The sequence below is a fragment of the Cyprinus carpio genome, chromosome B1, assembly GCF_018340385.1.
Source record: "Cyprinus carpio isolate SPL01 chromosome B1, ASM1834038v1, whole genome shotgun sequence".
Lineage (NCBI taxonomy): Eukaryota > Metazoa > Chordata > Actinopteri > Cypriniformes > Cyprinidae > Cyprinus > Cyprinus carpio.
In genome coordinates this window covers 23,260,669-23,287,440 of record NC_056597.1, presented here as the reverse complement: position 1 = coordinate 23,287,440, position 26,772 = coordinate 23,260,669, and the positions used below count along the sequence as shown (strand labels likewise).

The window sequence follows — 26,772 nt, the reverse complement described above, 5'->3', positions numbered from 1 at the left end:
TGATCAGATCGAAGATATATATAAGCCATCTAGAAAACGTTGTTTCAGGTTTTTTCAAATAGTTCACCCAGAATTATTATTTTTTTTCATCATTTACTCACCCTCACATTGTTCCAAAACTGTTTGAGTTTTCTGTTTCTTGAACTGGTTCTTTGTTCTCTTGAGCACAAAAGAAGATATTCTGAAGAATGTTGGTAACAGCTGACGGTAGCCATTGAATTCCATAGTATGAAAAATAACTAATAATAATAATAATAATAATAATAATAATAATAATAATAATAATAATAATAAATAATAACTAAATAATGGCTGCCGTCAACATTTTTGGGTGAACTATCCCTTTAATGCTGATATCTAGAGAAAAGGGTTTAGTTTAAAATCATAAATGTGAAAGAGCTTACATATAGTATTTATTTATAATGTTAACTTATTAACTAATTTTATTTTATTATATAAATTAATAATATTAATACTTTATTATACAGTTTTATGAAAAAATCCTTTTTTATGTTTACATAAATGTTTTTTGTTTATTAGAATATATTAGAATTTATTTGTATATTTATTTTTTTTATTTGATCAAGCTATACAATTTTTATTAGGACTGTCAAATGATTAATTGCACCCCAAATACATTTTTGTGTTTACATAATATATGTATGTGTATATGTATATATAAACACGTACACATGCATGTATATATTTAAGAAAAATATGTTATGTTTATATATTAAATATATTTATATAATATAATTATATAAATACATAAATATAAATACATGTAAATATTTTCAAAATATATACTGTATGTGTGTATTTATATATAAATAATAAATAAACACAGTACACACACATATATATATATATATATATATATATATATATATATATATATATATATATATAGATATATATATATTATATATATATATATATATATATATATATATATATATATTAGGGCTGTCAAATGATTAATCACGATTAATCACATCCAAAATAAAAGTTTTGTTTACATAATATATGTATGTGTACAGGGTATATTTATTATGTATATATAAATACACACACATAAAATTATATCTTTTAGAAAATATTTACATGTATATACATTTATATATTTATATTCTTATATTTTATATTATATATAAATATATTTAATATATAAACATAACATATTCTTCTTAAATATATACATGCATGTGTGCTGTATTTATATATACATAATAAATATACACAGTATACACACACATATATTATGTAAACAAAACTTTTATTTTGGATGTGATTAATCGTGATTAATCATTTGACAGCCCTAGTATATATATATTATGCAAACAAAAACTTTTATTTTGGATGCGATTAATTGTTTGACAGCACTTGTATATATTTATATTATATATAATTTAGATATAAATATTTTATATTTATATGTATTTACATAATTTAGCCTTTAGCTTTAATTTACTCAGCATTTACTGAAAAATCACTCAGAATAACCAAATATTAAGTCATTAATATGTCTGACCAATATAATGCTTATGACTAGTTAAGTCTTTTGTTGCTGATAAATACTTAAGTTTCTCTAATTTCTCAGTTGTTGTGGCAAAAGGTTACATTCGGAGCCTGTAATTGTTTTTGTCAGCCAATTCAACCTCTTTAACTGTAGCTCAAGAACACCACAGTCGTCTCCTCAGCAGTAGATTTCAAGGACCCTTGGCTAATTTTCCTCTTTAAATTACATTGTGCTTGAATTGAAGGCGCTCTAGACAAATTAAGGTTACGGTGAGAAGTGGAAGGGCTGCGTTAAAAGAGTTTTATCATCAGAAGTGCCACTGCGTTTTGGTCAAGTGTCTCAGTGGACGTCTCAGAATAGGAGACCTAGATAAACTCAACCCAAATTCCAGTCTATTTAGGGCAGATTATGTAGCGGCGGAGTGAAGCGGCTCAGTGAACAGTGAGAGTTTTACATCACTGAGGGGCCGTTGTGTGTGTGAGGATCAAGTTTGGTTTTGTCATAGATGTTGTCCGGCATTTGGTTCAAGTCACCTTTATTTATATAGCGCTTTTAACAATACAGATTGTGGCAAAGCAACTTTACAGCATTGAATAGGAAAATAGTGTCAATAATGCAAAAAAAAAAAGGAAAATAAAGAAAAATAGCATTTTATTGGACTAAAATGTCCCTTGATGTTTATGTTTCTGACTCCTTTTTATCAGCGTAAAAACTTTATAAATATATATTTTTTAATATATTTAATTGATTTTAAATGCCGTAAATTAATTTCTAAATGTATAGAAATATCTCCTGTTATTTGTTTGTGAATTTATTTAATTGTGTCCTCATAATTTTAGTTCTAGGCAATGACTAATCGCGATTAATCACAAGTTTTTGCTTATATAATATAATATAATGTGTGTGTGTGTACTGTGTATATTTATTATGTATATATAAAGACACACACGGTATGCATTTTGAAAGTATTTACATGTATATATGTATATTCATATAATTTATATTATATATTAATATATTTAATATATAAACAACAGTTTATTTAAATATATACATGCATGTGTATTTATATACATACACAGTACACACACATATATTATGTACATAAAAACTTTTATTTTGGATGTGAGTAATCATTGCCCAACACCATTTAATTTTTCAATTTCTTTAATTTCATTTAATTTCTTTTCATTTTTCCTTTCTTTCACTCACAGAGGTTCCCGACTGATAAAGCGTACTTCATCGCCAAAGAGCTCCTGACCACAGAGAGGACGTATCTGAAGGATCTGGAGGTCATTACCGTGGTAAGTCTCATGCAGCCATTGAGTTTTCAGTCTAATGTAATATCTGCTACATTCAGCTGTGACCTGCGCTGTTACTTAAGTTGTGTTAGTTTTGAAATACTGTGAAATTGTCACCTTTTCTAAAGAAAATGTTTTTTTTGATGATTGCTTGTGCATGAATAAGCTGTTGCTAGGTTGTTTTGAGTAGTTGCTAGGGTGTTTCTAAGTGTTCTTTATGATTGCCAGGTGGTTGCTAATGGTTTGTGGTAGGGCATTGTTAGGCTGTTGCAAAGATGTTTGGGTGTGTGTAGCATCGCTTCAGTAGATGGTTGCTAAGGTGTTAATGGTTTCTATGGTTCTAATGTGTTATAGGATAATGTTTGAACTGCTAGAGTGATCTAAATAGCTACTAAGGTGTTGCTAAGCAGTTGCTAATGTTTTCTGGTAGTTGTTAGGTTGTTGCAGAGATATTCGGGAGTTGGGTATTGTGTTTCTATGATGATCTGGGGGTTGCTGTGTCTTTTCTAGGGTTACTAGGGTACACTACGTGGTTACTTGAGTATTAAACCATTCTGAGTGTTGCTAAGGTTTTCTGGTTGTTGCTAGGATGTTAATAAGCTGTCGTGAGGGTGTTTTGGGTAGTTGTTAGAGCATTGCTAGACAGTTGATATAGTGGTGTTGATAGTTGCTAGGTGGTTGCTAAGGTTTCTAGCAGAATGTTTGGACATTACTAAGGTGTTCTGGGTAGTTTCCAGGGTGTTGCTAGGCAGTTGCTACTGTTTTCTGGTGGTTGTCGGGGCATTGTAAGGCTGTTGCATAGCTGTTTGGGGTGTTGCGTAAGGCATTGCTAGATTGTTGCTAGGGTGATTTAGGTGATTGTAATGGCTTTCTAGATGGTTGCTAGGGTTTTCTGGATAATTGTTGCCAGGGGGTTGCTACCAAAACCATAACATGTTGTCAGGTGGCTGCAAAGGTTTTTCTTTGGTTGCTCTGGTGTGATAAGCAGTTCCTGAACAGTTGCAAGGTTAATACTAAGGTTTTTTTTTAATATTATTGGTTGGTTAGTTGGTTTCTAGGGTAGTTCATAGGGTGTTTCTGGATTGTTGCTAGGTAGTTTCCTTTTAAATCCTTAAATATTGCATTGTTTTTTGACTGAAATTTTATTGTCGACTATGAAGTCACATTTTGATATTAATATCTATTGTCTGGAGGTTAAGGAAAAACATCTACACCAAACATACTAAAGCATTTAAGGTAAGGTGTAGTTGTTGTTCCTTCGCTGCTTGCCTCCTCCTTTCTGAACGTCTGCATTGTAATGCATCTCTTTGAAGTGTTACAAGGTAGTGGAAAGAAGCAGCGGGGCGACACGTTTACATGTCTCATAAATATTTCCCTTTGGCTTCTGGATCTGAAGCTGCTGTTTGGATCCCAGACCGCCACACCCACCTGACTGCTCGCGTTATTACAGCTGCATCTGTTCAACAGTTTAAACACCATAGAGATCTCCTCACAACCCTCTGCACTGCTAGTGAGCGAAGAGGCACAATTAAGCCCAAAATTTAGTTTTACGCGTATGCGAGGGTCTGCGTACGGTATGCGTCATGCAAATTTCGTCACTAGAAAAGTATGCACGGACTGCACACGCACCTGAATTTTTCAGGTGAACAAACACCTGATTTTTGTGTAAAGCTGTGCACTTTGTACACATAGGTTGCACATGAGCATTGAATTTGTTTTGCACTAATCTGTTTTTCCACAAGGTGGCAGCACTGGCCCGGGCCGTTGTTTCACAGTAGTAAACAAAACTAAAGACAGAACAATAACAACAAAATACTACAACGTGAGATAACCGCGACTTTAGTTTAAAAGAGTACAAAGTTGAGGCTCTCTGGAGCTCTCTGGTTGCTAGGTGGTTGTTATGTTTTTTTTGGGTTGGCTGCTTGGTGGTTGTTAGGGTTTTTTGGATGGTTGCTGAGGTGTTAACAGTTTCTAAGGCATTCTGATGAATTGTTAACTAATTGCCAGGTGGTTGCTATGTGGTTGTTAGGGTTTTTGGTTGGTTGCTAGGTCGTTGTTAGGGTTTTTGGATGGTTGCTAGGCTGTTAATATGCAGTTCCTAGGGTGTTTGGGTTAAAAAGTTGGCAAGTGGTTGTTAGGGTATTTGGTTGGTTTCTAGCTGGTTGTTAGGATTTTTGGTTTGTTGCTGGGTGGTCGTTAGAGTTTTTGGTTGGTTGCTAAGTTGTTGTCATGCTTTTGGATGGTTGCTAAGGTGTTCTCGATAATTGGCAACATGTTGCTAGATATATATCACATAGAATATTTTTTATATGGGCGTACAGTGTAAAATCACAGTGGATGTTTTGTAGAACATGAGAATGAAGAGACGGAGTCTTTATTCATGGATTCTTCTGTCATCACGTCACACAGTCTGTTTGAGATAGTCATCACACTGCTGATCTCTTCATGTTTGGATCTGTATGAAGAAGCCCAATGGTTTTACAGTGTGGGATTTCATGTTTGATGTGATGATGGGAAACGATTGATGTGTTCCTCTATTTACTGTAGACCGTTTAAAGGCTCATGGAAAACTGATTTTTGGAGTTTTTGAAGATTGATGAGCTAGATGTATTCAAAGCTTCCTCTACAACTGATCCAGAGCATGAATGCTATGAAAATGTCTTATGTTTTTCTTCTTTCCCTGTATGTTTTCAGTCCTTTCAGAAGTCTGTAGGGAAGGACGAGGCCATGCCGGACTCCTTGAGGAATCTAATATTTGCCAATTTTGAACCAGTGTATAAATTCCACGAGACGTTCCTGAATGACGTGGAGCAGCGTCTGGCTCAGTGGTGTGTATATGAGATAAATGTGTTTGTTATATTGGAATGTGTACAAACTTTTCCAACCGTAACAGACACACGCCTCGATCTGTCATTCAGTATTTTAATACGCCGTTTGATGCCTTTTCATTTGCTAGTCGAATAACAATTGCATTGCATCAGATCTAGTTAGCTGTAACATGACATGAAATTAACCTCACATGACTGAAATAAAAGTGCATCTGTCAAGAACATGCCCAGGCCACATTTAATCACCAAATCAAAGAAATAAATAGGAAAATATATTTTGCATGCAGAAAATGTGTCGTGACGTTATTTTTGTGAAAGTTAAACACTTTTTCTGCTGCATTTTGGTCCTAAAAACACCCTTTATGTTCATAATACTGCATGGTTTGGTTATCTGTTGTCCGCCTTCAGGGTAAAGAATTAGTTTAACCAGCATAACTAGCAAGTCTTGTTTAGTTGAAAGGCTTCACAGATTATGTTTTGCTAGACACCAGATAGGCCAGTGTATTATTTCAGTTGTAAATTAAAAACATATAAATATTTATGTTTTTATAAAATATTAATGTTATAAAAGATAATATTAATATTTTTAAATAAAATATTAATATATTATAAAATGTTTGTAAAATGTATATAATTTTCATTCACACACTTACATTATAATATTATTAATATAAATTTATATATATAGATATATATATATATATATATATATATATATATATATATATATATATATATTATATATATATATATATATATTATTTATTATTATTATTATTATTATTATTATTATTATTATTAATTTACTTATTTTATTTTTTTGTGAGAATTATTATTTTTTATTGAATGGTTGTTTTTTTAATTTGATCATTTTGATCAGTCAATAAAAAAAATCATATTGCATTAAATATTTGACATTTTATTTATATATGCTAGATTTCTTTTTTTTCTAGAAATAAAGACGTTTTAAGATAATTGATATAATACTTCTAATTATTGTTGTATATATAATACCATATATTATATAAATTATCTTTCTATCTATCCATCCATCCATTTTTAGCCAAATTAATACTGTGCCATGAGACACAGCTCATATTTTTTTATGAGCGCAAGTCTTTAGAAATGCTGCTCAGAACAGAGCTGCAGTATCAGACTCTACACATGTTCTCCGCTCCGGCAGTATAATGTGTTCAGACAGTAACTGATGGAGCTCTGCCGGCTCAGATGTTCTCCTGCGCGGCTGTAATGTTTAATGCTGCTCTGTGGGGAACTGGTTGGACCTGTGTTAAAGGACAGGATGATAAATGGAGGTTTTAGTGTACAGTGGCTCTCGGTGAAAAGCGGGGAACGGCTCTATAGCATGACAGATGATGCTTCATTGATGTTCAGGAGCTCAGAAAGTCTGTGTGTGCATTGATGTACAACAGAGACATCTGCTGGACGACACAAGAACTTCAGCTCACCCAAAATTTAAATTTAAAGTGTGAGTGTGACGTGACATTCAGCCAAGTATGGTGACCCATACTCAGAATTCGTGCTCTGCATTTAACCCATCCGAAGTGCACACACACAGAGCAGTGAACACACACACACACTGTGAACACACACCCGGAGCAGTGGGCAGCCATTTTATGCTGCGGCGCCCGGGAGCAGTTGGGGGTTCGATGCCTTGCTCAAGGGGCACCTAAGTCATGGTATTGAAGGTGGAGAGAGAACTGTACATGCACTCCCCCACCCACAATTCCTGCCGGCCCGAGACTCGAACTCACAACCCCTTCGATTGGGAGTCCGACTCTCTAACCATTAGGCCACGACTTCCCCCAAAATTTATTTACTCTCATGAATTCAAATATGTATGACTGACATTCTTCTGTCAAACAAAAATGGAGATGTTTAGCAGAATGTGCAAGATGCACATTCAGTGGAAGCAAAGGTTCCAAAAAGGAAAAAATGTAATCAATATTACTTGTCCTTAGAAAGTGAGTCCAACAAAAAAGGAAATATGTTTATATTAAATTATTACATATATAAATTATTACATTATATATCTAATTAAAATGTTAAATTTTAATATATTAATTTAATATATATTCAATTTAATGTAATGAATAAAATAAATGTAATATATATTTATAAATACTGAATATATTAATTTAATGATTGTTAATTTTGTTTGTTGTTCCCAGGGAAGGTAGATCTAACGCACACATCAAAGGAGACTACCAGCGCGTTGGAGATGTCATGCTGAAGAACATCCAGGGTTTGAAGGTCAGAACATCTAGATCTTTCTTTGATCCTCGTTGATTTCACTGAGATATTAGTTTTGGACAATGTTTTTTTTTTTTTTTTTATAAGACATAAAATGCGAATAAATGGGAATTTGAAATGGGATATAAAATGGGACAAAAATTGTTGTCCAAATTTTTGTAAAAAAAATAAAAAAATAATAATAACGACAACAATAATAATTATTATTATTTTTTTTTATTTTTTTTCATTAATGTTTGAGGTGATGTAATACTATGCCATAAGCCACACCATAAAATAAACCACATACTGTAAACACAATAAACATGTAGGATGCCAATGGTGTACAAGAATTTAAAAGATTACCATGGTATTATCACAGTACATGACCAAAAAACATAATATCAGATATTATCTGGATTAATTGTAAAGGTTTGATAGAACTGGCTGGAAGACCTGCCAAGAGAGCGTTGCAATAGTCCAGTCTGGACAGAACAAGAGCTTGAATAAGGAGTTGTGCAGCATGTTCCGAAAGAAAGGGCCTGATCTTCTTGATGTTGCATAAAGCAAATCTGCAGGACCGGGCAGTTTTAGCATCGTGGTCTGATAAAGTCAGCTGATCATCAATCATAACTCCAAAGTTTATGACTGTTTTGAAGGAGTTATGGTTGATGTGCCTAACTGGATGATGAAATTGTGATGAAATGATGGGTTTGCTGGAACCACAAGCAGTTCTGTCTTGGCAAGGTTGAGTTGAAGGTGACGGTCCTTTATAAACCAAGAAATGTCTGTTAGACAAGCTGAGATGCGAGCAGCTATCGTTGCATCATCAGGATGGAATGAGAAGTAGAGTTGAGTGTCATCAGTATAGCAGTGATAAGAAAAGCCATGTTTCTGAATGACAGAACCTAATGATGCCATGTAGACAGAGAAGAGAAGTGGTCCAAGAACTGAGCCCTGAGGCACCCCAGTAGTTAGATGTTGAGACTTGGACACCTCACCTCTCCAAGTTTTTTTTTATGGGGATATATGTGAGGTGTGAGTCTCAAACCACTGGAGTGTGGTTCCTGAGATGCCCTTTGCCAATAGGGTTGACAGGAGGATCTTGTGGTTAACCGTGTCAAAAGCTGCGGACAGATCCAGCAAGATAAGTACTGAAGATTTGGAATCCGCTCTTGCCAGTCTTAGTGCTTCAACTGTAGTCTAGAACTACTACAGTATCCATCGTATTTACACATTGCACTCAACGCCTCTGCACTTACTACAGATTTTCCTCAACATGGGAACAGAAGAGCTGTTAGTCACAAATCTGTTAGAAAACAAAGTACCTGGCATTACTTATTTAAAAAAGTAGCTCAGATATTTTGCTGTAAATTAAAAAGTAATGCATTACTCTACCTTTTTTTTTTTTTTGTTTGTTGTTTTTTTTTTTTTTTTTTTGTTTTTTTTTTTTGTTTTTTTTTTTTTTTTTTTTTTTTTTTTTTTTTTTTTTTTTTTTTTTAAATTAAAAAGTAATGCATTACTAATCTGATTACACAACTCAGGTTACTTGTAATGTGTTACCCCTACAGTATTATCAAAAGACATTTTTTTTTTTTACTAGTTTATTCTTAGAGTATCTGATATATCACAGTATTGTGGTTTTTGCCATGGTGTGATGGTAATACCATACCATAGTATTATTACAGATAGCTCATCTGTGTGTTTTGTTTCCTCAGCTGCTCACGGCTCATCTTCAGAAGCATTCGGAGGCGCTGCTGGAGCTGGAGCGGACGTGTCGCTCGTCCCGGAGGCTGGAGGGTCTGTGTCGAGACTTCGAGCTGCAGAAGGTGTGTTACCTGCCGCTCAACATCTTCTTCCTGCGGCCGCTGCATCGCCTCATGCACTACAAACAGATCCTGGAGCGCCTGTGCAAACACTATCCACCAACACACGACGACTTCAGAGACTCGCGAGGTACGCCATCCCACGCCCGCTTTAGCCTCCGCTCTCAGTTTCTGAATCAGAATTAATTATTATAATAGTAATTATATGTAACATGTTTAACAAGGACAACTTAAAGCTATTTAGGACACCTTAAGGCCACCTAAAAGCACCTCTTGAGGTTGGATATGTGTAAGGTTAGGGACAGGTTTGGTGGTATGGGTAGTTTTAAAGGTGGGTTAAGGTGTAAGACATGGGTCAACAGTGTAAGTATAAATGTAATTACAGAAATGTATTACAGATGTAATTACATGCAGGTATTTTAAAAATATAAGTGCAATGTATCAAATGATTAATTTAAATGTAAGTACATAGTAGTTAAAGCCACTTAATAAAAATAGGACCAACAATATTTGTTTTTGCTTTGTTTTGTTTTGTTTTGTTTTGCTTTAATTTGCTTTGCTTTAATTTGTTTTGCTTTGCTTTGCTTTAATTTGTTCTGCTTTGCTTTGCTTTAATTCAATTAATTTAATTAGCTGCTTTTAAAAAAAGAATATCTGATATGCGGACGGACATGTGTAACTGTTTTAATTAATGGTGGTGGATATTGACTTCTAGCCCCTATTTCGTTTGTTTACATATTTTAAACTCATTGCATCTTCACATGCAAATATTCTGTAAATTTTGTGTAAATCTGCTTTGTATTTTATATTGTAATTTATTGTCTTGCAACTTATGATTGAACGTGTTATACAGGACTCCCTTGTAAAAGAGACTGTGTCTCAATGGGACTTTTCTGTTTAAATAAAGGTTATATATATATATATAGATATATATATATATATATATATATTTATATATATTTGTTTTGCTTTGCTTTGCTTTAATTTGCTTTTTGTTTTGTTTTGCTTTGCTTTAATTTGTTTTGTTTTGTTTTGCTTTGCTTTGCTTTGATTTAATTTGTTTTGCTTTGCTTTGATTTAATTTGTTTTGCTTTGCTTTGTTTTGCTTTGCTTTGCTTTGCTTTGCTTTGCTTTGCTTTGATTTAATTTGTTTTGCTTTGCTTTGATTTAATTTGTTTTGCTTTGCTTTGCTTTGCTTTGCTTTGCTTTGCTTTGTTTTGTTTTGCTTTGGTTTAATTTGTTTTGTTTTGCTTTGCTTTGCTTTAATTTGTTTTGCTTTGCTTTGCTTTGTTTTGTTTTGCTCTGCTTTGCTTTAATTTGTTTTGCTTTGCTTTGCTTTGCTTTGCTTTGCTTTGCTTTGCTTTGTTTTGTTTTGTTTTGTTTTGTTCTGTTTTGTCCATCGACACACAGTTTCTACATCTTCTCAAGATGCATTTGGTCTGTTCCAGCTGCGCTCGCGGATATTTCTGAGATGGTCGTGCAGCTTCACGGCACCCTCATCAAGATGGAGAACTTCCAGAAGCTTCTCGAGCTCAAGAAAGACCTCACTGGCGTCGAGGATCTCGCCATTCCTGGACGGGTCAGTTCTGACGGGCTTGAAATCAGAAAGGTGGACGAGTTGGATAGAAATGTTCTGGTGTGACCTGGTTGTGTCTGTTTTGACAGGAGTTTATCAGGCTTGGTTGTCTCAGCAAACTCTCTGGAAAAGGTCTACAGCAGAGAATGTTCTTCCTGGTAAGAGCCGCTCACTCTCTTATACTAGTAACGAAGTACTAGACACCTGTTACAGCCAGATGGTTTGTTAGAATTATGATCTATTCAGACTTGCAACATCCTTTATCAAAAGTACTGTATTGGTTTGATTGCTGTATTAATAATAAAAGAGTACTTCAGTGTTTTTTTTTTATTTTATGTTGTATTTGATCATTTATTATGTTTGTTTAATTTATTCATAAAAACAACAACTTAGTGTTCATTTATTAATATTTTTGATCATTTATTATTTTGTTTTGCTTTATTATTTGTTTATTTTATTTCTTTTACTTTATTAATGTTTTTTTTGATCGTTTATTATTTTTTTGTATTTTATTTTTTGTTTTATTTTGTTACATTTTCAATGTATTAAATATTTTGTTTTACTCTTCATTCTGTGATTGTTTTGTTTGTTATTTTTAAATGTATTATTTTTGTTCTATTTAACTTTTTTAATGAATGATTTATGTTGTTTTCTTTTGTTTTATTTTAAATGCATTCTTTTTATATTATTATTATTAATTTTTTTTTTTTACTTTAATGTTTAATTTTCTTATTGTCTATTTTATTATTTTGTATTTTGTATCTTTGTTTCATTTTATATATTCATGTTTTGGTTGTATTTTACTTTTTATTTTATTATTACCACAGTATGATAGTCTAAGTAATGACCAAAACGTATCATGATATTACCATGTTTTTGACCCCTGCTATAGTAATACTGTGGTATTTTTTGAAGTGCCATGGAATACTAGTTTAAGTGAATCATCTTTCTTGACAGTTTTAAGAGAGATAAAACAATGAACACTATTGTATTCCTTTCTCCTCTTGAATTTGTTTGCAGTTCAATGATGTTCTGATGTACACGAGTCGAGGGATGACAGCCTCCAATCAGTTCAAAGTGAACGGCCAGCTTCCTCTGTACGGCATGACGGTGGGTAATATTTGATTCATTTCTGACCACAACATAAACAGTGATGTTTCTTTCAGCTCTGTATATTATATAACTTCACTGACAGTACCATTCAGTACAGCAGCAGTGCCTGTGTTTTGGCCGTGTTACTAATTGCACATTCACACAAACAGGAGCTCCATTGTTCTGCAGGCCACAGCTAAATTGCATATTGCATGTAAATGTAATTATCCAGAAACACGGATGCTGAATTGCAATCTTGATGAGGTTTTAACTGAAAAATAATGAACGCTTTTGTTCAGACCTCGGCGCAGGAGAATCGAGGGACAAAATAACATCAGTGATGATTGATTTTATTTTTCTTCTTTTGGCTTTGAGGTGAAATGTGAGTGTTCGTAACCGATGGGTTAATCTGTCGTGTTTGTGTAGATCCGTGAGAGCGAGGACGAGTGGGGCGTCCCACATTCCTTCACTCTGTTTGGACAGAGACAGTCCGTCGTCGTGGCCGCCAGGTAATTAACATGCTCACTAATTAACCTGTTCAGGGCTTAACTGGTTAATTATTACAAGAACGGCTGGCTTTATGCTCGTCAGTGTCAGTGTCAGTTGTTTTCTCGTAAGACTAGTTTCTTTATTTCTTGATTATATAAATTAGGGAATGCAGTTCTGAGTAAATCAAGTATCAGTAGATTGTAAAAAGTTATGAAGTGTTGTTGTTGTTGTTCTGTGATCAAATGCAGTGTTTTGCAGCATTACATAAAAGCTGCTTCTAATGCATTTACTGAACTGAGTTTAGAGAAGAGCTGCACAGCAGGAAAAACCCACAGAAATACTACAGGATTTTCAGTTGAGATTCTGACAGGACAGAGCACAATGTTTTTAATAATAATAATATTATTATAATATATAATATGAATAATAATATTAATAAGGGCTGCCATCAATTTTTCTACTACTACTACTACTACTACTACTACTACTACTACTACTAATAATTATAATTAAAAACTATTTTTCTCATCTGATATTATTATTATTTTATAATTATTACATATAACAACAATATTATGAATATTAATATTCATATTAAGAACAAAAATACTACTAGCAGTAATAATACTAATACTACTACTCATAATAAACTAATTTTACAATTATAAATAAACAATTATTTTTTATAATAATATACAAAAAAGAAAAATTGTTTGGTTTTAAATAATAATAATAATTATATATTAATAACTATTATAATAATTAAAATATTTTTTCTTTTTATCTGATTATTATTATTATTATTATATAATTATTACATATAATAATAACAATATTCTTAATATTCATATTCATATTCATATTAAAAATAAAAATACTACTAATACTACTACTCACAATAAACTAATTTAACAATTATTTTGTTTACGATAATATATGAAGAAGAACAATTGTTAGGTTTTAAACAATAATAATAATAATAATTATTATAATTAAAAACAACATTTTTTTTGTATCTGATTATTATTATTATTATTATATAATTATTGCATATAATAATAACAACAATATTATGAATATTAATATTATTATTCATATTAAGAATAAAAATACTACTAGCAGTAATACTACTATTACTACTAATAAACTAATTTAACAATTATTTTGTTTATGATAATAGATGAATAAGAAGAAAAATTGTTTGGTTTTAAATAATAGGGTTAGGGTTAGAGTTAGGGCTAACCCTAACCCAATAATAATAATAATAATAATAATAATAATTGTTATTTATTATAATATATAAATAATAATGGTTATTATTAATGCTAATAGTATTAGTAGTATTATTATGTAATTGTAAGTGTTTATTTGAGACTTTATTTTAGTAATTTTTTCGTAATCTACTTCGTGCTGATAATGATAATGCCCCTTAACTAAAATGGGTGGTGAAATCAAACTAAAGTGGTGAAATCCTAGTATCGCTGTCTTCAGTGCTTTGATTGACAGAAGCTGTGTTACTAGCGTCCTCTCAATGCCTCCGCAGCTCAGCGTCTGAGATGGAGAAGTGGGTGGAGGACATCAAGATGGCCATTGAACTGGCGGACAAATGCAACGGCTCCTCGGCTGAGATCCTGTCCAGCAGTTTCACGGACAGCAGTGAGTTTTCTCGTTAACTGCCTGTTCACTTCTGCTAGAGCTGATTCACTGATCTGACCCACAGGGCATCATGACATAGAAATACTGTGAGTGTTTGCACTGCGTCATGTTCCACAGGTTCCCAGTCCTGCGGTCTGATACACACATGCTCTTTTTCTTCTGCTTCATTCACAGCAGCTAAATCTCTTCTGCTTGTCTTTCATCACATTGTTCCTGTCGTCTAGACGTGGAGTTTGATGTCATTGTGATTTGACTGTTTGCGCTGTGTTCTGTCTCCTGACCTGATGCATGAACTCATATCCAGTTTCAAAGTATTGACAGAGTTTTTGTTCGCTGTCTTTGTCTCATGAAAACTTCAAAGGACATCGTCTACCTGCTTTATATTGATTGTTGTAATTGTCTATGAAATGTTTGTTTTTTTATTTTTTACATTTATTTAATATATAATATTATGTAATAATATTTAATATAATATATTATTGATACATATTATAATATTTAATATACTAAAATAAAATATGTAATTATTTTACTTATAACTACTTTTTTCTTTCTATATTTGTTGATATTTATTTAATAAATGGTTTCAATTCATGAAATTATTATTTTTTTATTTAATATATATATATATATATATATATATATATATATATATATATATATATATATATCTATATATATATATAATAAAAACATTATTTATAATTAAATTAAAAATATATTATTTATAATTATTTTTATGAACAAATTATTTTTTTAATTAATTTTACATTGTCTATTAAATGTTTTTTTACACTTATTTAATATATAATATAATTTAATAATAGTTCATATAATATATTATAAATATATATTATAATATTTAATATACTAGAATATAATATATAATTATTTTACTTACGTCTAACTACTTTTTTCTTTCTATATTTGTTGATATTTATTTAATAAATGGTATCAAATCAAGAAGTTATTATTTTTTTATTTTTTTATTTTATATATATATATATATATATATATATGTTATTTATAATTTTTTTATGAACAAATTTTTTTTTTTTATTTGACTTCATTTTACATTGTTTATTAAATGTAAAATTATTTTAAAGTATTTTTATGTGTGTTTTTTTTTTTTTTTTTTTTTTTATATATAGAATGTCCAAAACATTCGTTTTTCAGACATGGTACTACCATTAGTTCTACCATGGTATTTTGGATGTGCACTATGGTATTCTTGAAGGTACTTTGAATACAGTGATGAGTACTTATAGTGTACAGTGTATAGTGTGATAGTATCTATAGTGATTACCATATTTATGGACCCCTGTGTATTAATTTGATGCTCTGCAGTACCTGAAGGCTGTTTTTACCATAGTACATATGGTACAAAAACACATAACCTCAAGAGATCACCACCTTCCTTTGTTTTCTTGTTTAAATGGCTGCTCTTCCCACATTTCCCAGAATCCCCTGAGGAATCTAGCGCCGACCAGGAGTCAGAAGACGACCTGAGCGCCTCGCGGACGTCTCTGGAGCGGCAGACGCCTCACCGTGGTAACACCACGGTTCACGTGTGCTGGCATCGCAACACCAGCGTGTCCATGGTGGATTTTAGCGTAGCTTTAGAGGTATCCAGAGCTCCAGAGCGCCGTCTCTGTGTTTAACCTTCCTCTCTTTCTCTCTCTCCTCCTCGAGGAACTTCGACTGTTTTCAAGGCGTCACTCCTAATCGGTCCCACGTTGAATTTGTGCACTGTTCCACATTTCCATAATTTGAAATCTGGAATGAAATAAAGCAGAGAGTTTTATTGGTAGCCGAAAGCATTATCAGATGCATTGAACTTGAACATGAAAATAATCACTGTTCAATTAATAATGACAGAAATTTCATCCACTGCAGAAAATCCCGTTCTTAATGAGTATTTTTGTCTAATTATCCAGTTAAAATATCTAAAAATCCTTTACGCAAGATGCATTTTCAAGAATGATTCGATGACATTAATAGACTATTTAAGAATCAGAGATGAGCCTCCAAATAATAATTAAATCAAATCTTTACCACTACTAGATTTCACCCATTTCTCCACAGATTTAAACTATTTAAGATATTATAAAATTTAGTATCACTTATTCCTTTGAATAAGTACCGGTCAGAATAAGTATGTTTCATTTTTTGCATAAATGTATCTATTGCACTAATTGACGATGGAACATTATTTCACCCATATTTTGACGTTTAATTTTCACAGAGGTTATTTGAAACATTATAACAGACACTTTACGGGCTTTTTATATTCTCTCTGTGGATATAAAATCACTTTTGTAAATTTAATTTGATGCAGGCACCCAAAATCGGGATGTTTCGTCTTTGACCCATAAGCATTCAAAGGTTTTTTTTTGATCAGAAATACAGTAAAAATTTTGAAATATTTTTACAATTTAAAATAGCTGTTTTCTATGTGAATATCTATTGAAATGTAATTTATTTCTGTGATCAAAGCTGAATAAAAAGACTTGTTTCTCAAGTCAGTTGATCTTGTTTGAAGGATTTGTAGATGTTTTTACTGTAAAGACTCATTCAGAAGTGTGTTTGCAGTGTTTTAGGTCTTCTTCAGATCATCGGGCCGTGTGTGGTTTCCGTCTCCTGTCCGTGTCCATGTGTGTCTCTCATGTCTCTCTCTGTGTTTGTGTCTCTGTCCGGCTCTGTGTCCAGTCAGTCAGTCAGAGGCTCCCGCTGCGGCCCCGCTCAGGGCCCAGGGGCCCGTGTCTCTCTCTCTGGTGTGTTGGTATCGTGTCCAAAGCTTCTGCTTTAGTGAAAGCTGCAGGAATAGAGAGGTAAAACACGGACGCTTTCACGCACGATGATTTGCTAGCGTTCGTTTAGCACAGGGGCCACCAGACTCGGTCCCGGAGGGCCGTTGTGTCAAACCTTAATCAGACACACCTGAAGCAGCTAATCGAGCTCTTACTAGGCATCTAGATGGAGATAAACTCTGCAGGACCCAGTTTTGTGACCCCTGATTCAGTGGATGTTAACGTTCAAGAAAGCTGTTCCAGAAGAGCCTGGAGTTTGTGTTTGTTTTGTAAAGATCCCATGTAGAAGAAGAAGAGCTCAGTCTTGTAATGACAGGCAGGCTGTCTTCAAACCAGAGTTATTATTAACTAAAACGATTAAAAATAATTATCAGTGATCGAAAGAATGCGAAAATACAAATAAAACAAAAATACAAATTTTCTATTAAAAAAAAAGAACTTAATACACTTAAATGAAAATTATACTGTAAATGTTGCCTTGAAATATTTTAAATAAAAGTTAATGTACTTAAATTACTAAAACTACAATTGAAATTAAATAGAAATATTTCTTGGAGATCAATACAATAAATAATAAAAAAAAGTACAAAAAAGTGCAAAAAGTAACAGCGCATTAAATGTTTTTTTTATAATAATATATTATATATAATAAAATAATAATAATAAAATTATAGTTTTTGTGACCATTTTGAATTAGATTTAATTTTTAGATTACTTTCATTTAATGCGGTAAGTTTACAACAAGCTTCCATTTGTTTTTGTTTTTTTAAATAATATATTATATACAGTATAACAAAATAATAATATCTTGCATATAACCAAATTACTAACACTTAAAACTGAAAAAAATCATATAAATAAAAGCAGTTTCAAACATGTAAAAAAACTGAACAGAACTGTAGTATATACTGTATACTGTATAAATACTAAAATAACACTGGATCTGGTACAGTAGTAAATTTGACATTCCTGCTGTTTATTGGCTGTAGTGTCACACAGTCAGTGATTTGTCGAGGTGAATAACCTGCGGATAATTAAGCTGGATTTCTTCTGCTCTGCACATACAGCACTGTTGAATAAAAACAGCTGGATGAATTTGTGTTGTCTCTGAATGCTGACTGTACTTGGGCTGATGCTGCTTGAGTTCTGTGTCCTTCTCTCTTTGAATGTTGTTGAGTGTGTTTGCTGCTGCTTCAGCACAAATGTGATGAGACGTGTCTGTTTGTTAAAGAGGAGTCAAGGTTTAAAACCTGTTGGGATGAAATCGAACTGGATTTAACTTCACATTACATCTTAGAGATGCAGCACGCTATACTGTCTGATGCACCAACATAAACAAATAAATAGTGCAGATGTAATGCAAGAACATCTTTTATAAATAGTGCTTTTTTCTAATCAGATCTGAATATAAATTCAAGTGTCTTTGAATAATATGGCGACACTTTGTGCTGTCAGTCTCAAACACTCTCAAAAATCGACTGCTATTTATATGTTGTTGTGAGTATTTTGTGATCTCTTTTGATTTAAATCATGCATTACCTTTTTAATTTTAATGTCATGCATGATTGAAATCACAGTAGAAGACATCAGTGATGTTAGTTTACTAAATGCTATGTATTAGTAATTAGTAATAAAATAATATATTGCAGTATTATTGATATACTATTATAGTTTTTGTGACCATTTTGAATTAGATTTTATTTTAAGATTATTTTCATTCATGTGGTAAGTTTACAACGAGCTTCCATTTGTTAACAGTTAGTTTATTTAGAAAAATACTTCCAAGACATGTATTAATCTCAGTTAAAGTAGTTAATTCCAAAATATACTAAAGCATTATTAAAAAAATAAAATGTAATCAAATTTTTAAATTATTTAATGGACCTACGCTAACGTGAACTAACACTGAATATTTGTATTTTTTTGTATTTTTATCTTTGTTACTAATGTTAACAAAAATGGAAAAAATAAATAAATAAATACAAGAAGTACAAATGTAATGTTAGTTGATACTAGTTAATGCATTAACTAATAACATTAACTAACGAGATCTTATTGTGAAGTTTTAGTTATTTTGTTTTTGTAATGTAATTCTATGAAAATTTATTTTTTTAGTTTATTTAGTTGTATTTGCTGTATTTCAGTACTTAAAGGTACTCAGTCTGTAACCCTGGACCACAAAATCAGTCTTAAGTGTCAATTTTTCGAAATTGAGATGTATACATCATCTGAAAGCTGAATAAATAATCTCTCCATTGATGTATGGTTTGTTAGGAGCACAATATTCGTTCGAGATACAACTATTTGAAAATCTGGAATCTGAGGGTGCAAAAAAAAATCAGAATACTGAGAAAATCATCTTTAAAGTTGTTCAAATGAATTCTTAGCAATGCATATTACTAATCAAAAATTAAGTTTTGATATATTTACGGTAGGAAATTCACAAGATAACTTCATGGAACATGAGCTTTACTTAATATCCTAATGATTTTTGGCATAAAAGAAAAATCGATAATTTTGACCCATACAATGTATTTTTGGCTATTGCTACAAATATACCCCAGAGACTGAAGACTGGTTTTGAGCTCCAGGGTCACATATATTAATAATATAGATGGTGTTGATTTTGGACCCTGAAGTTGTATCTGAAGTATGTTTTCGTCTTTGCTCTTCAGAATCAGCTCTCTGGGAATCTTCTGAGAAAGTTCAAAAACAGCAACGGCTGGCAGAAGTTATGGGTGGTCTTCACCAACTTCAGCCTGTTCTTCTACAAAACCCACCAGGTCAGAAATGTTCCTGATGTGACGTGACGGTGCGGTGTCCGGCCGTGTCTCATGTGAGCGTCTCTTTGCAGGATGAGTTTCCTCTGGCCAGTCTTCCTCTGCTGGGATACTCCATCACCGTTCCCTCAGAGTCCGAGAACATCCACAAAGACTACGTCTTCAAGCTTCATTTCAAATCACACGTCTACTATTTCAGATCTGAGAGCGAGTACAGCTTTGAGAGGTACAGTACCAACACGAACCTAATACTGTTCAGAATGGACAGCACTGCTAATAATCCTTCAGTAGTTGTATTAGTTACATGAATAAATAAACAAATAAGTATTTGACAAATTTATTAAATGTATATAAATATTTCCTTTATTTTGTGTTATGCTTCAAAATGTTATACCTTTAGATATTTTTTATGTATAACATGCTACAAAAAGTATTTACAGAAAGTATAACATAATATACACCTAATATTTTAATTACAGTGTATATAATTGTATTTATTTTGTAATGTTTCTATAACAAAATGTTATACTTCATTTTAGAAAATTTTTGGTCTGTTTCTGAAATAAAAAAATACTTTTATTACAGAAGCATGCTACCAAAAATATTATGTTACAAATTATATTTTAAATGTAGTTTGTAATGTTTCTGTAACAAATGTTATACTTCGTTTTTGAGTTTTTTTTTTTCTTTCTTTTTTGCTGTTTCTATAATAAAAACACCTTACTACAGAAATATGATACCAAAAAATATATTTAAGGAAAAAAAGTACTACTTAAGAAATAAGTAATAATGAAGTAAAAAAAAAGTAATTAAATAAGTTAAAAAAACAAAACATTATGCAGTTTTAGGTGAAAATTTATATAAATATTTCCTTTATTTTGTGTTATGCTTCAGGAACAAAATGGTATACCTTTAGATACTTTTTGTAGTATGTTGATGTATAACGTGCTACAAAAAATATTTACAGAAAGTATGACATATACATATAATATTATAATTTATTTTATTTAAACAGTATATATATATATATATTGTAATGTTTCTATAAAAACAATGTTGTACTTTTTGCTACCATGCTACCAAAAATATTATTTATGTTATAAATTATATTTTTAATTTATTTTGTAATGTTTCTGTAACAGAATGTTATACTTCGTTTTTGAGTTATTTGTTTGTGCTGTTTCTGTAATAAAAATACTTTACTACAGAAATATCATACAAAAAAAATATTTACAGAAAAGTACTACTTAAAAAATAAGTAATAATGAAGTAAAAAAAAAAGTATATTTTTTTAATGCAGTTGTATGTGAAAATGTAAATAAATATTTCCTTTATTTTGTGTAATACTTAAAAATGGTATACCTTTAGATATTTTTTGTAGTATGTTTATGTATAACGTGCTACAAAAAATATTTACAGAAAGTATAACATAATATACATCTAATATTTTAATTTCTTTTATTTAAACAGTGTATATATATTTTTTATTTTGTAATGTTTCTATAACAAAATGTTATACTTCATTTTCGTTGTTTCTGTAATAAAAAATACTTTTGCTACCAAAAATATAATGTTATAAATTATATTTTTTAATTTATTTTGTAATGTTTCTGTAACAAAAATACGTTATACTTCATTTTTGTTTTAGTTTTTGTGCCATGTTTCTGTAATAAAAAAATTTACTACAGAAATATGATACAAAAATATATATTTACAGAAAAGTACTATTAAAAATAAGTAATAAGTAAAATAATAATAATAATAATTTCAAGTAATTATTAAAGTATTTATTTATTTTTGTCTTGAAAGTCCAAAAAGTTGAAGTTGAGATGTTAAAAGTGTTGCTGTCACTTTTGAATTGAATGTCAGGCGGACTGCAGTGCATTGTGGGATGTGTTTGTTGTGTTGTAGGTGGATGGAGGTGATCCGCAGCGCCACCTGCTCATCCAGTCACATCCGCTCTCTGAGCCGCAAAGAGCCACACGTCTACTGACCAAAGACTGTTCTCAATCAGGTCCTCTCTACACACTTTAACACGGTTCTTATGGAAGTTTTTCGTGTGCTATATCCTTGTTTCACTTTATTGTGAAGGCTTTGAAGGGTTGAGATGGAGGTCAGTGCCAAACACTTCCAGATCTACAGTTCCTTTCAGTGTGCAAAGACACAGTCCTCGTTCATCAAACTCAAGAGCTCATTCCTGTAAATCGTGCATAACATTTACAAGAAAGCTTTCAGGAATGGTTTATTGACTTGAATGCAGTGGTTATGTTGAATGCGATGATTTGTTCTTATGAATGTTTTATGAATGTGTTTTATGATTTTTTGTTTTGTATGATTTGGTTATGTTGAATGCGATGATTTGTTCTTATGAATGTTTTATGAATGTGTTTTATAAATGCTTTATTGGAGACTGGTTTTGTGGAGCTGAATGAGATGTTTTGATATTAGAGCTTTTTTTATTTGATTGTTTTTTTGTGTTTTTTTATGGGGGTGATGCTTTGTTTTTGTTGTAGTTGCACTACAGCTTTTATTACTGACTTCTGCTCTGATATTTCTAAAGGGTGATGCTTTGAAAATATGTGGGGGGAAGTGTGGGTGTATTTTTCACACAAAAGTGTAAATATAAGTTTTTTTTTTTTTTTTTGTTTTAAAAATATGTGTATTTTTTTTGGGTTTTTTTTTTTTGGTTTTTTAATGAATATTTTGCCCTGTTAAAAAAGTTACTAGCCTGACATTTTCTTTATTTTAATGCAAAAAATAAAAAGTTTAGTTTTTATTTTGATTTTATTAGTATTATTTTTATTTTTTCATTATTGTATTTGTGTGGTTTTTTTAATACAAAACTGTATGATTTTCATTACTGTATTAACAAGCATCTTTTTTTTTTTTTTTAAGAATATATTCAGAATTTTTGCATGAAAAAAAATAGGCTATTTTTTGGCCTGTATTGAGATACAATTTGCCCTGAAAATTTCATTATTGTAATTCAAAAATATTAAGTACAATTGTTATTTTACATAATGGTATTATAAAATTTACACTGTTTTCAATTAAACCAAAAATGTCTTGATTTTTACTGTATTAAATTGAAAAATTTAGAAAACTTTTTAAAACAGGAAGAAAAATAATCAAAAATATCTTCAAAAAATATGCTTGTTTTGGTGCAAAATAGAGTTTCACTTTTCACACTTACTGTTTAGTTTTTTTTTTTTTTATAAATATGGTGGGGGTATTTTTGGGGTGAAGTGACCTGGTCGTCCCATAGACCCGAGTCTATGCACAAGCTGGATTTGTAATGTTTTAAGCCTGAGATGTACGGCACATGTTGCTTTCTTGAGTTTTTTGCGTACTCGAAATCTTTATTTTTTTTTTGTAGGAAGTTTTTTTTATAAGTTTTTTTATTAACTGTGAAGCGCTACTAACTGTTTATTTGTAATGTTTAGTTTTGAGGGATCAGTACACAGTCCCTCATGATTAGCCATTATTCTGTCATGGTGCAAGAAAAACAACAAAACAGAAGGAAGCCGGCTGCCTTTTTATCCAACTGCTTGAGTGCCAAAATTCTTCTCTTTAAACTTTTTTTTAAGCATTCTTTCTTAATGCATATACATATATATAAAATTACAATATGGATTATATGTTGGCAGAAATGTATGTTTGACAGTGCGTGAATATGTTCAGAATAAATCCATATATATATACAGATGTGATGCATTTCTCATCATTTTCATGATAATAATGAAAACATTCAGAAATGATTTTATTGCAACAAAAAAAAAATCTGATTTTATTGTAGCGTGCAGTATAGAAAACTCATAATAAACACTTCTACAGCATAGTCCTCATTATATATATATATATTATATAATATATAATATATATATATATATATCTATATATATATAAATAATATAATATAATATTAAATTCTTATTCTCCAAAGAAAGGTTAGATTTTTGTGATTTTTTTTTTTAAAATAAAAGATCAAAAGGATTAACAATGCAGATTTATTTACACAGCCTTCTTTGATCATATTTATCAAGTGTACCAACAATTCTGACCACACGTGAGTGTGTGTACATATGCATGCATGAATTTTGTAACATCTAAATGATAAATGGACGTGACTCTGGCAGATGTGGTAACTTGTTAGTTCTGGACCCTGCTGATTGTTAACGGTACAGTCGTTACTCGGGGGTTCTATCCTCAGGAAGCACATATTTCAGTGCGTGGTCACCGTACGCATCATAACTCTCGTATGTTTGGTTCTGGAGCCACGCGGGTTCATGTTTGCTGTACACAAATGCCTCCTCGAAGCGTCCAGGCCTCAGTGTGTGTTCTCCTTCACCGTCCCCGTCCTGCACCTCCAGCTGGATCTTGGTGCGCTGGTACCTCTCTGGACAGCCTTCAAACTTGTCCAGGAAGTCCAGCATCTGTTGGTCCACGCGGTAGAGCTCTCCGTAGACACGCTGACCCGTCCCGGGCTCGTTGAGCAGGAAGGGGATGTTGTATTTGGTGGTGATCACGAGCGGGTATGGCTCTACGGTTCGAGCGCGAGCGAGGAACTCGGCCTGACCGTTAGAAGCGTTCTCCATCCTGAAGTAGTTGGGCTGGCCTTTCTTCAGCGTGCCGTAGACAAACACCCGAGTCATGTGAGCCACGGGACAGACCACACCGACCATCAGCTGTGGACACAGAGACACTCTTGAACATTCGAAATCAGTCAAACATCCACACACTAACAGAAAACAACCCTGTATTCTCTCAGGATAAATCTGTTACATTAGCTAGATTTTTATTTCTACTTTTTATAACTAATGATATGTCATGCATTATAGTTGTCAACATTTAAAGTGAATCAAAACCTTTCATCAAAGTTGTCCTAAAAGTGTGTTCTTGTCTCAGGACAACTTTGATGAACTTTTTTTTTGATCCACTTCAAATGTTGACTACTTTATATAAACTGGTAAAAGTAAGTAAATGTTTAATGTAATTATTTATATATATATAGTTTTTATAATACTGAGGGCCTTGTGTCTTGGAAGAAATCCTACAAATATTAGGCAACAGTGTATAAACATTTTTTTTAATGATATAACAATGTTGTTTGACCATTGTATATGCTGACAATATTTAAACAGACGTTTTCAGTTTGCTCACATACAAATTAAGCTGTAGGAGAAACAGCACTTCAAAATAATAATAATAATATAAACATCTGTAATTAATTAATGGCTTTTACATGAATGACGAACTGAAATTAAAATAAAATAACCCTTACAGAATTTCCTTCATTTGTCACTTATAAAGATCTAAAACTGCTAACGTTAGTCGTTAAAAAAAAAAAAAAAAAAAAAAAGTAAGGTTAGGCCTGTTGTCAAAAGTGTCAGATGTTGAGATCGATGATAAAAACTCAATCTTAGTCTAAAAGTAAAATTATAGCATGACACGTTTTTTTCTGACACGCGATTTTCATAATAAAAGCACGAAAAATACAAACGCACACACATTTATTAAGAATGCGATCAAACTCGTTTTGATATTCATGCTTGTTTCTGGTCAAATGTCTATTTTATTCGATCAGCCAAGCTGTCATATGTTCATTTTAAACCACAGATGATCAGACATTATATCACAGTTTAGATGAAAACACAGCCACGTGAACTCTTATGATATTACTGACATTAAATCACTGCTGCTCTCTTGTAAACACACGCTTCACCAGCCAATAAAGAGCTAAACCAGAAGAAAACTGGCTCTCTTACCGTTAATATAACAGATCCTTTCATTTATCAAAGATACAACTGTGAGTTCGGGAGAAAACAGGACCGAGCTGCTGAAACACTAACAGACTACAAACAAAAACATTCTGCGCTCCATATATGGAAAAGTAAGGAAGTGACGTGTGTCATTACGTCACATGACATGAGGGATGGGCGGGGTTTGGTATGAAGAAAGAACGAGCCGTTTCGCAATACCAAGTACGCAAATTCGGATGTTTACAACACAGAGAGGCAACAAGAGATCAAGACTTGTCAAACTACACAAACTAATAAATGAAAATAAATTTTACACAACATTAACGTGACCTACTGTAATGACTGACAGGCGACAGTGCTGTGAAGTGTTTTAGTGGTGAAAGGGCGCCATCTAGTGGTCAGTCTGTGTATCTGCACGGTGACCTGATCACATACTGTCACTGAATGAGAAAAGCTCAATCAGACTCTGAGAGTACAGTAAAATATTGGTATTGCACTGGAAGTGATTAAAAATTCGTTAAAGTTCATTTTTGCTGTTATTGTGAGTACAGCTGACATAAAAAGCTTTAAATAAATAAATATAAATGTGCATTTTTATTTCTAAGATAAGGTGACGTATACACGTTCTAATGCCTTAAAAAATATTAATATAAAATCAGACTCCACAGAAAGTGACAGCTTTATTTGTTATAATTTCTTTTATTTGAAAAAAAAAAAAAAAAAAAAAAAAATATATATATATATATATATATATATAATATTATATATATATATATATATATATCGATATATATATATATAAATATATATATATATTTTTTTTTTTTTTTTTTGTGGGAGTCTGAGATTGTAGATTGTATATGTATGTATATAGTATAGGTATTCT

At 31.7% G+C, this 26,772-nt stretch overlaps 2 protein-coding genes across 2 annotated transcripts in view; one reads left to right on the top strand and one right to left on the bottom strand.

Moving 5' to 3' along the window:
- farp1 (FERM, RhoGEF (ARHGEF) and pleckstrin domain protein 1 (chondrocyte-derived)) overlaps positions 1-22,422 on the top strand; it is a 74,371-nt gene extending 51,949 nt beyond the window's left edge. The window contains exons 15-27 of the mRNA XM_042717011.1: positions 2,734-2,823; positions 5,515-5,648; positions 7,838-7,919; positions 9,617-9,854; positions 11,173-11,303; positions 11,390-11,458; positions 12,321-12,410; positions 12,819-12,901; positions 14,425-14,537; positions 15,999-16,162; positions 20,023-20,130; positions 20,202-20,353; positions 22,039-22,422. Coding sequence (XP_042572945.1) covers positions 2,734-2,823; positions 5,515-5,648; positions 7,838-7,919; positions 9,617-9,854; positions 11,173-11,303; positions 11,390-11,458; positions 12,321-12,410; positions 12,819-12,901; positions 14,425-14,537; positions 15,999-16,162; positions 20,023-20,130; positions 20,202-20,353; positions 22,039-22,120 — 1,536 coding nt within the window. The 3' untranslated portion in view covers positions 22,121-22,422. The remainder of the gene's footprint in view (positions 1-2,733; positions 2,824-5,514; positions 5,649-7,837; positions 7,920-9,616; positions 9,855-11,172; positions 11,304-11,389; positions 11,459-12,320; positions 12,411-12,818; positions 12,902-14,424; positions 14,538-15,998; positions 16,163-20,022; positions 20,131-20,201; positions 20,354-22,038) is intronic.
- A 1,679-nt stretch (positions 22,423-24,101) lies between these two features.
- On the bottom strand, positions 24,102-26,019 carry LOC109107849 (gamma-glutamylaminecyclotransferase C-like). The gene is made up of 2 exons (XM_019121012.2): positions 25,893-26,019; positions 24,102-24,812 (listed from the first exon to the last, which is right to left on the bottom strand). Exons 1-2 carry the CDS (start codon positions 25,914-25,916, stop codon positions 24,315-24,317), a joined length of 522 nt encoding a protein of 173 aa, XP_018976557.1. The 5' UTR covers positions 25,917-26,019; the 3' UTR covers positions 24,102-24,314.
- Positions 26,020-26,772: the final 753 nt, after the last annotated feature.

What these genes read in the sequence shown, in the direction of transcription:
- LOC109107849 (XM_019121012.2), bottom strand. Translation starts at nt 25,916, where the DNA reads ATGAAAGGATCTGTTATATTAACG. An exon ending in AAGGATCTGTTATATTAACG is followed by an intron (nt 24,813 to 25,892) that starts GTAAGAGAGCCA and finishes CTGTGTCCACAG; the next exon opens with CTGATGGTCGGTGTGGTCTG.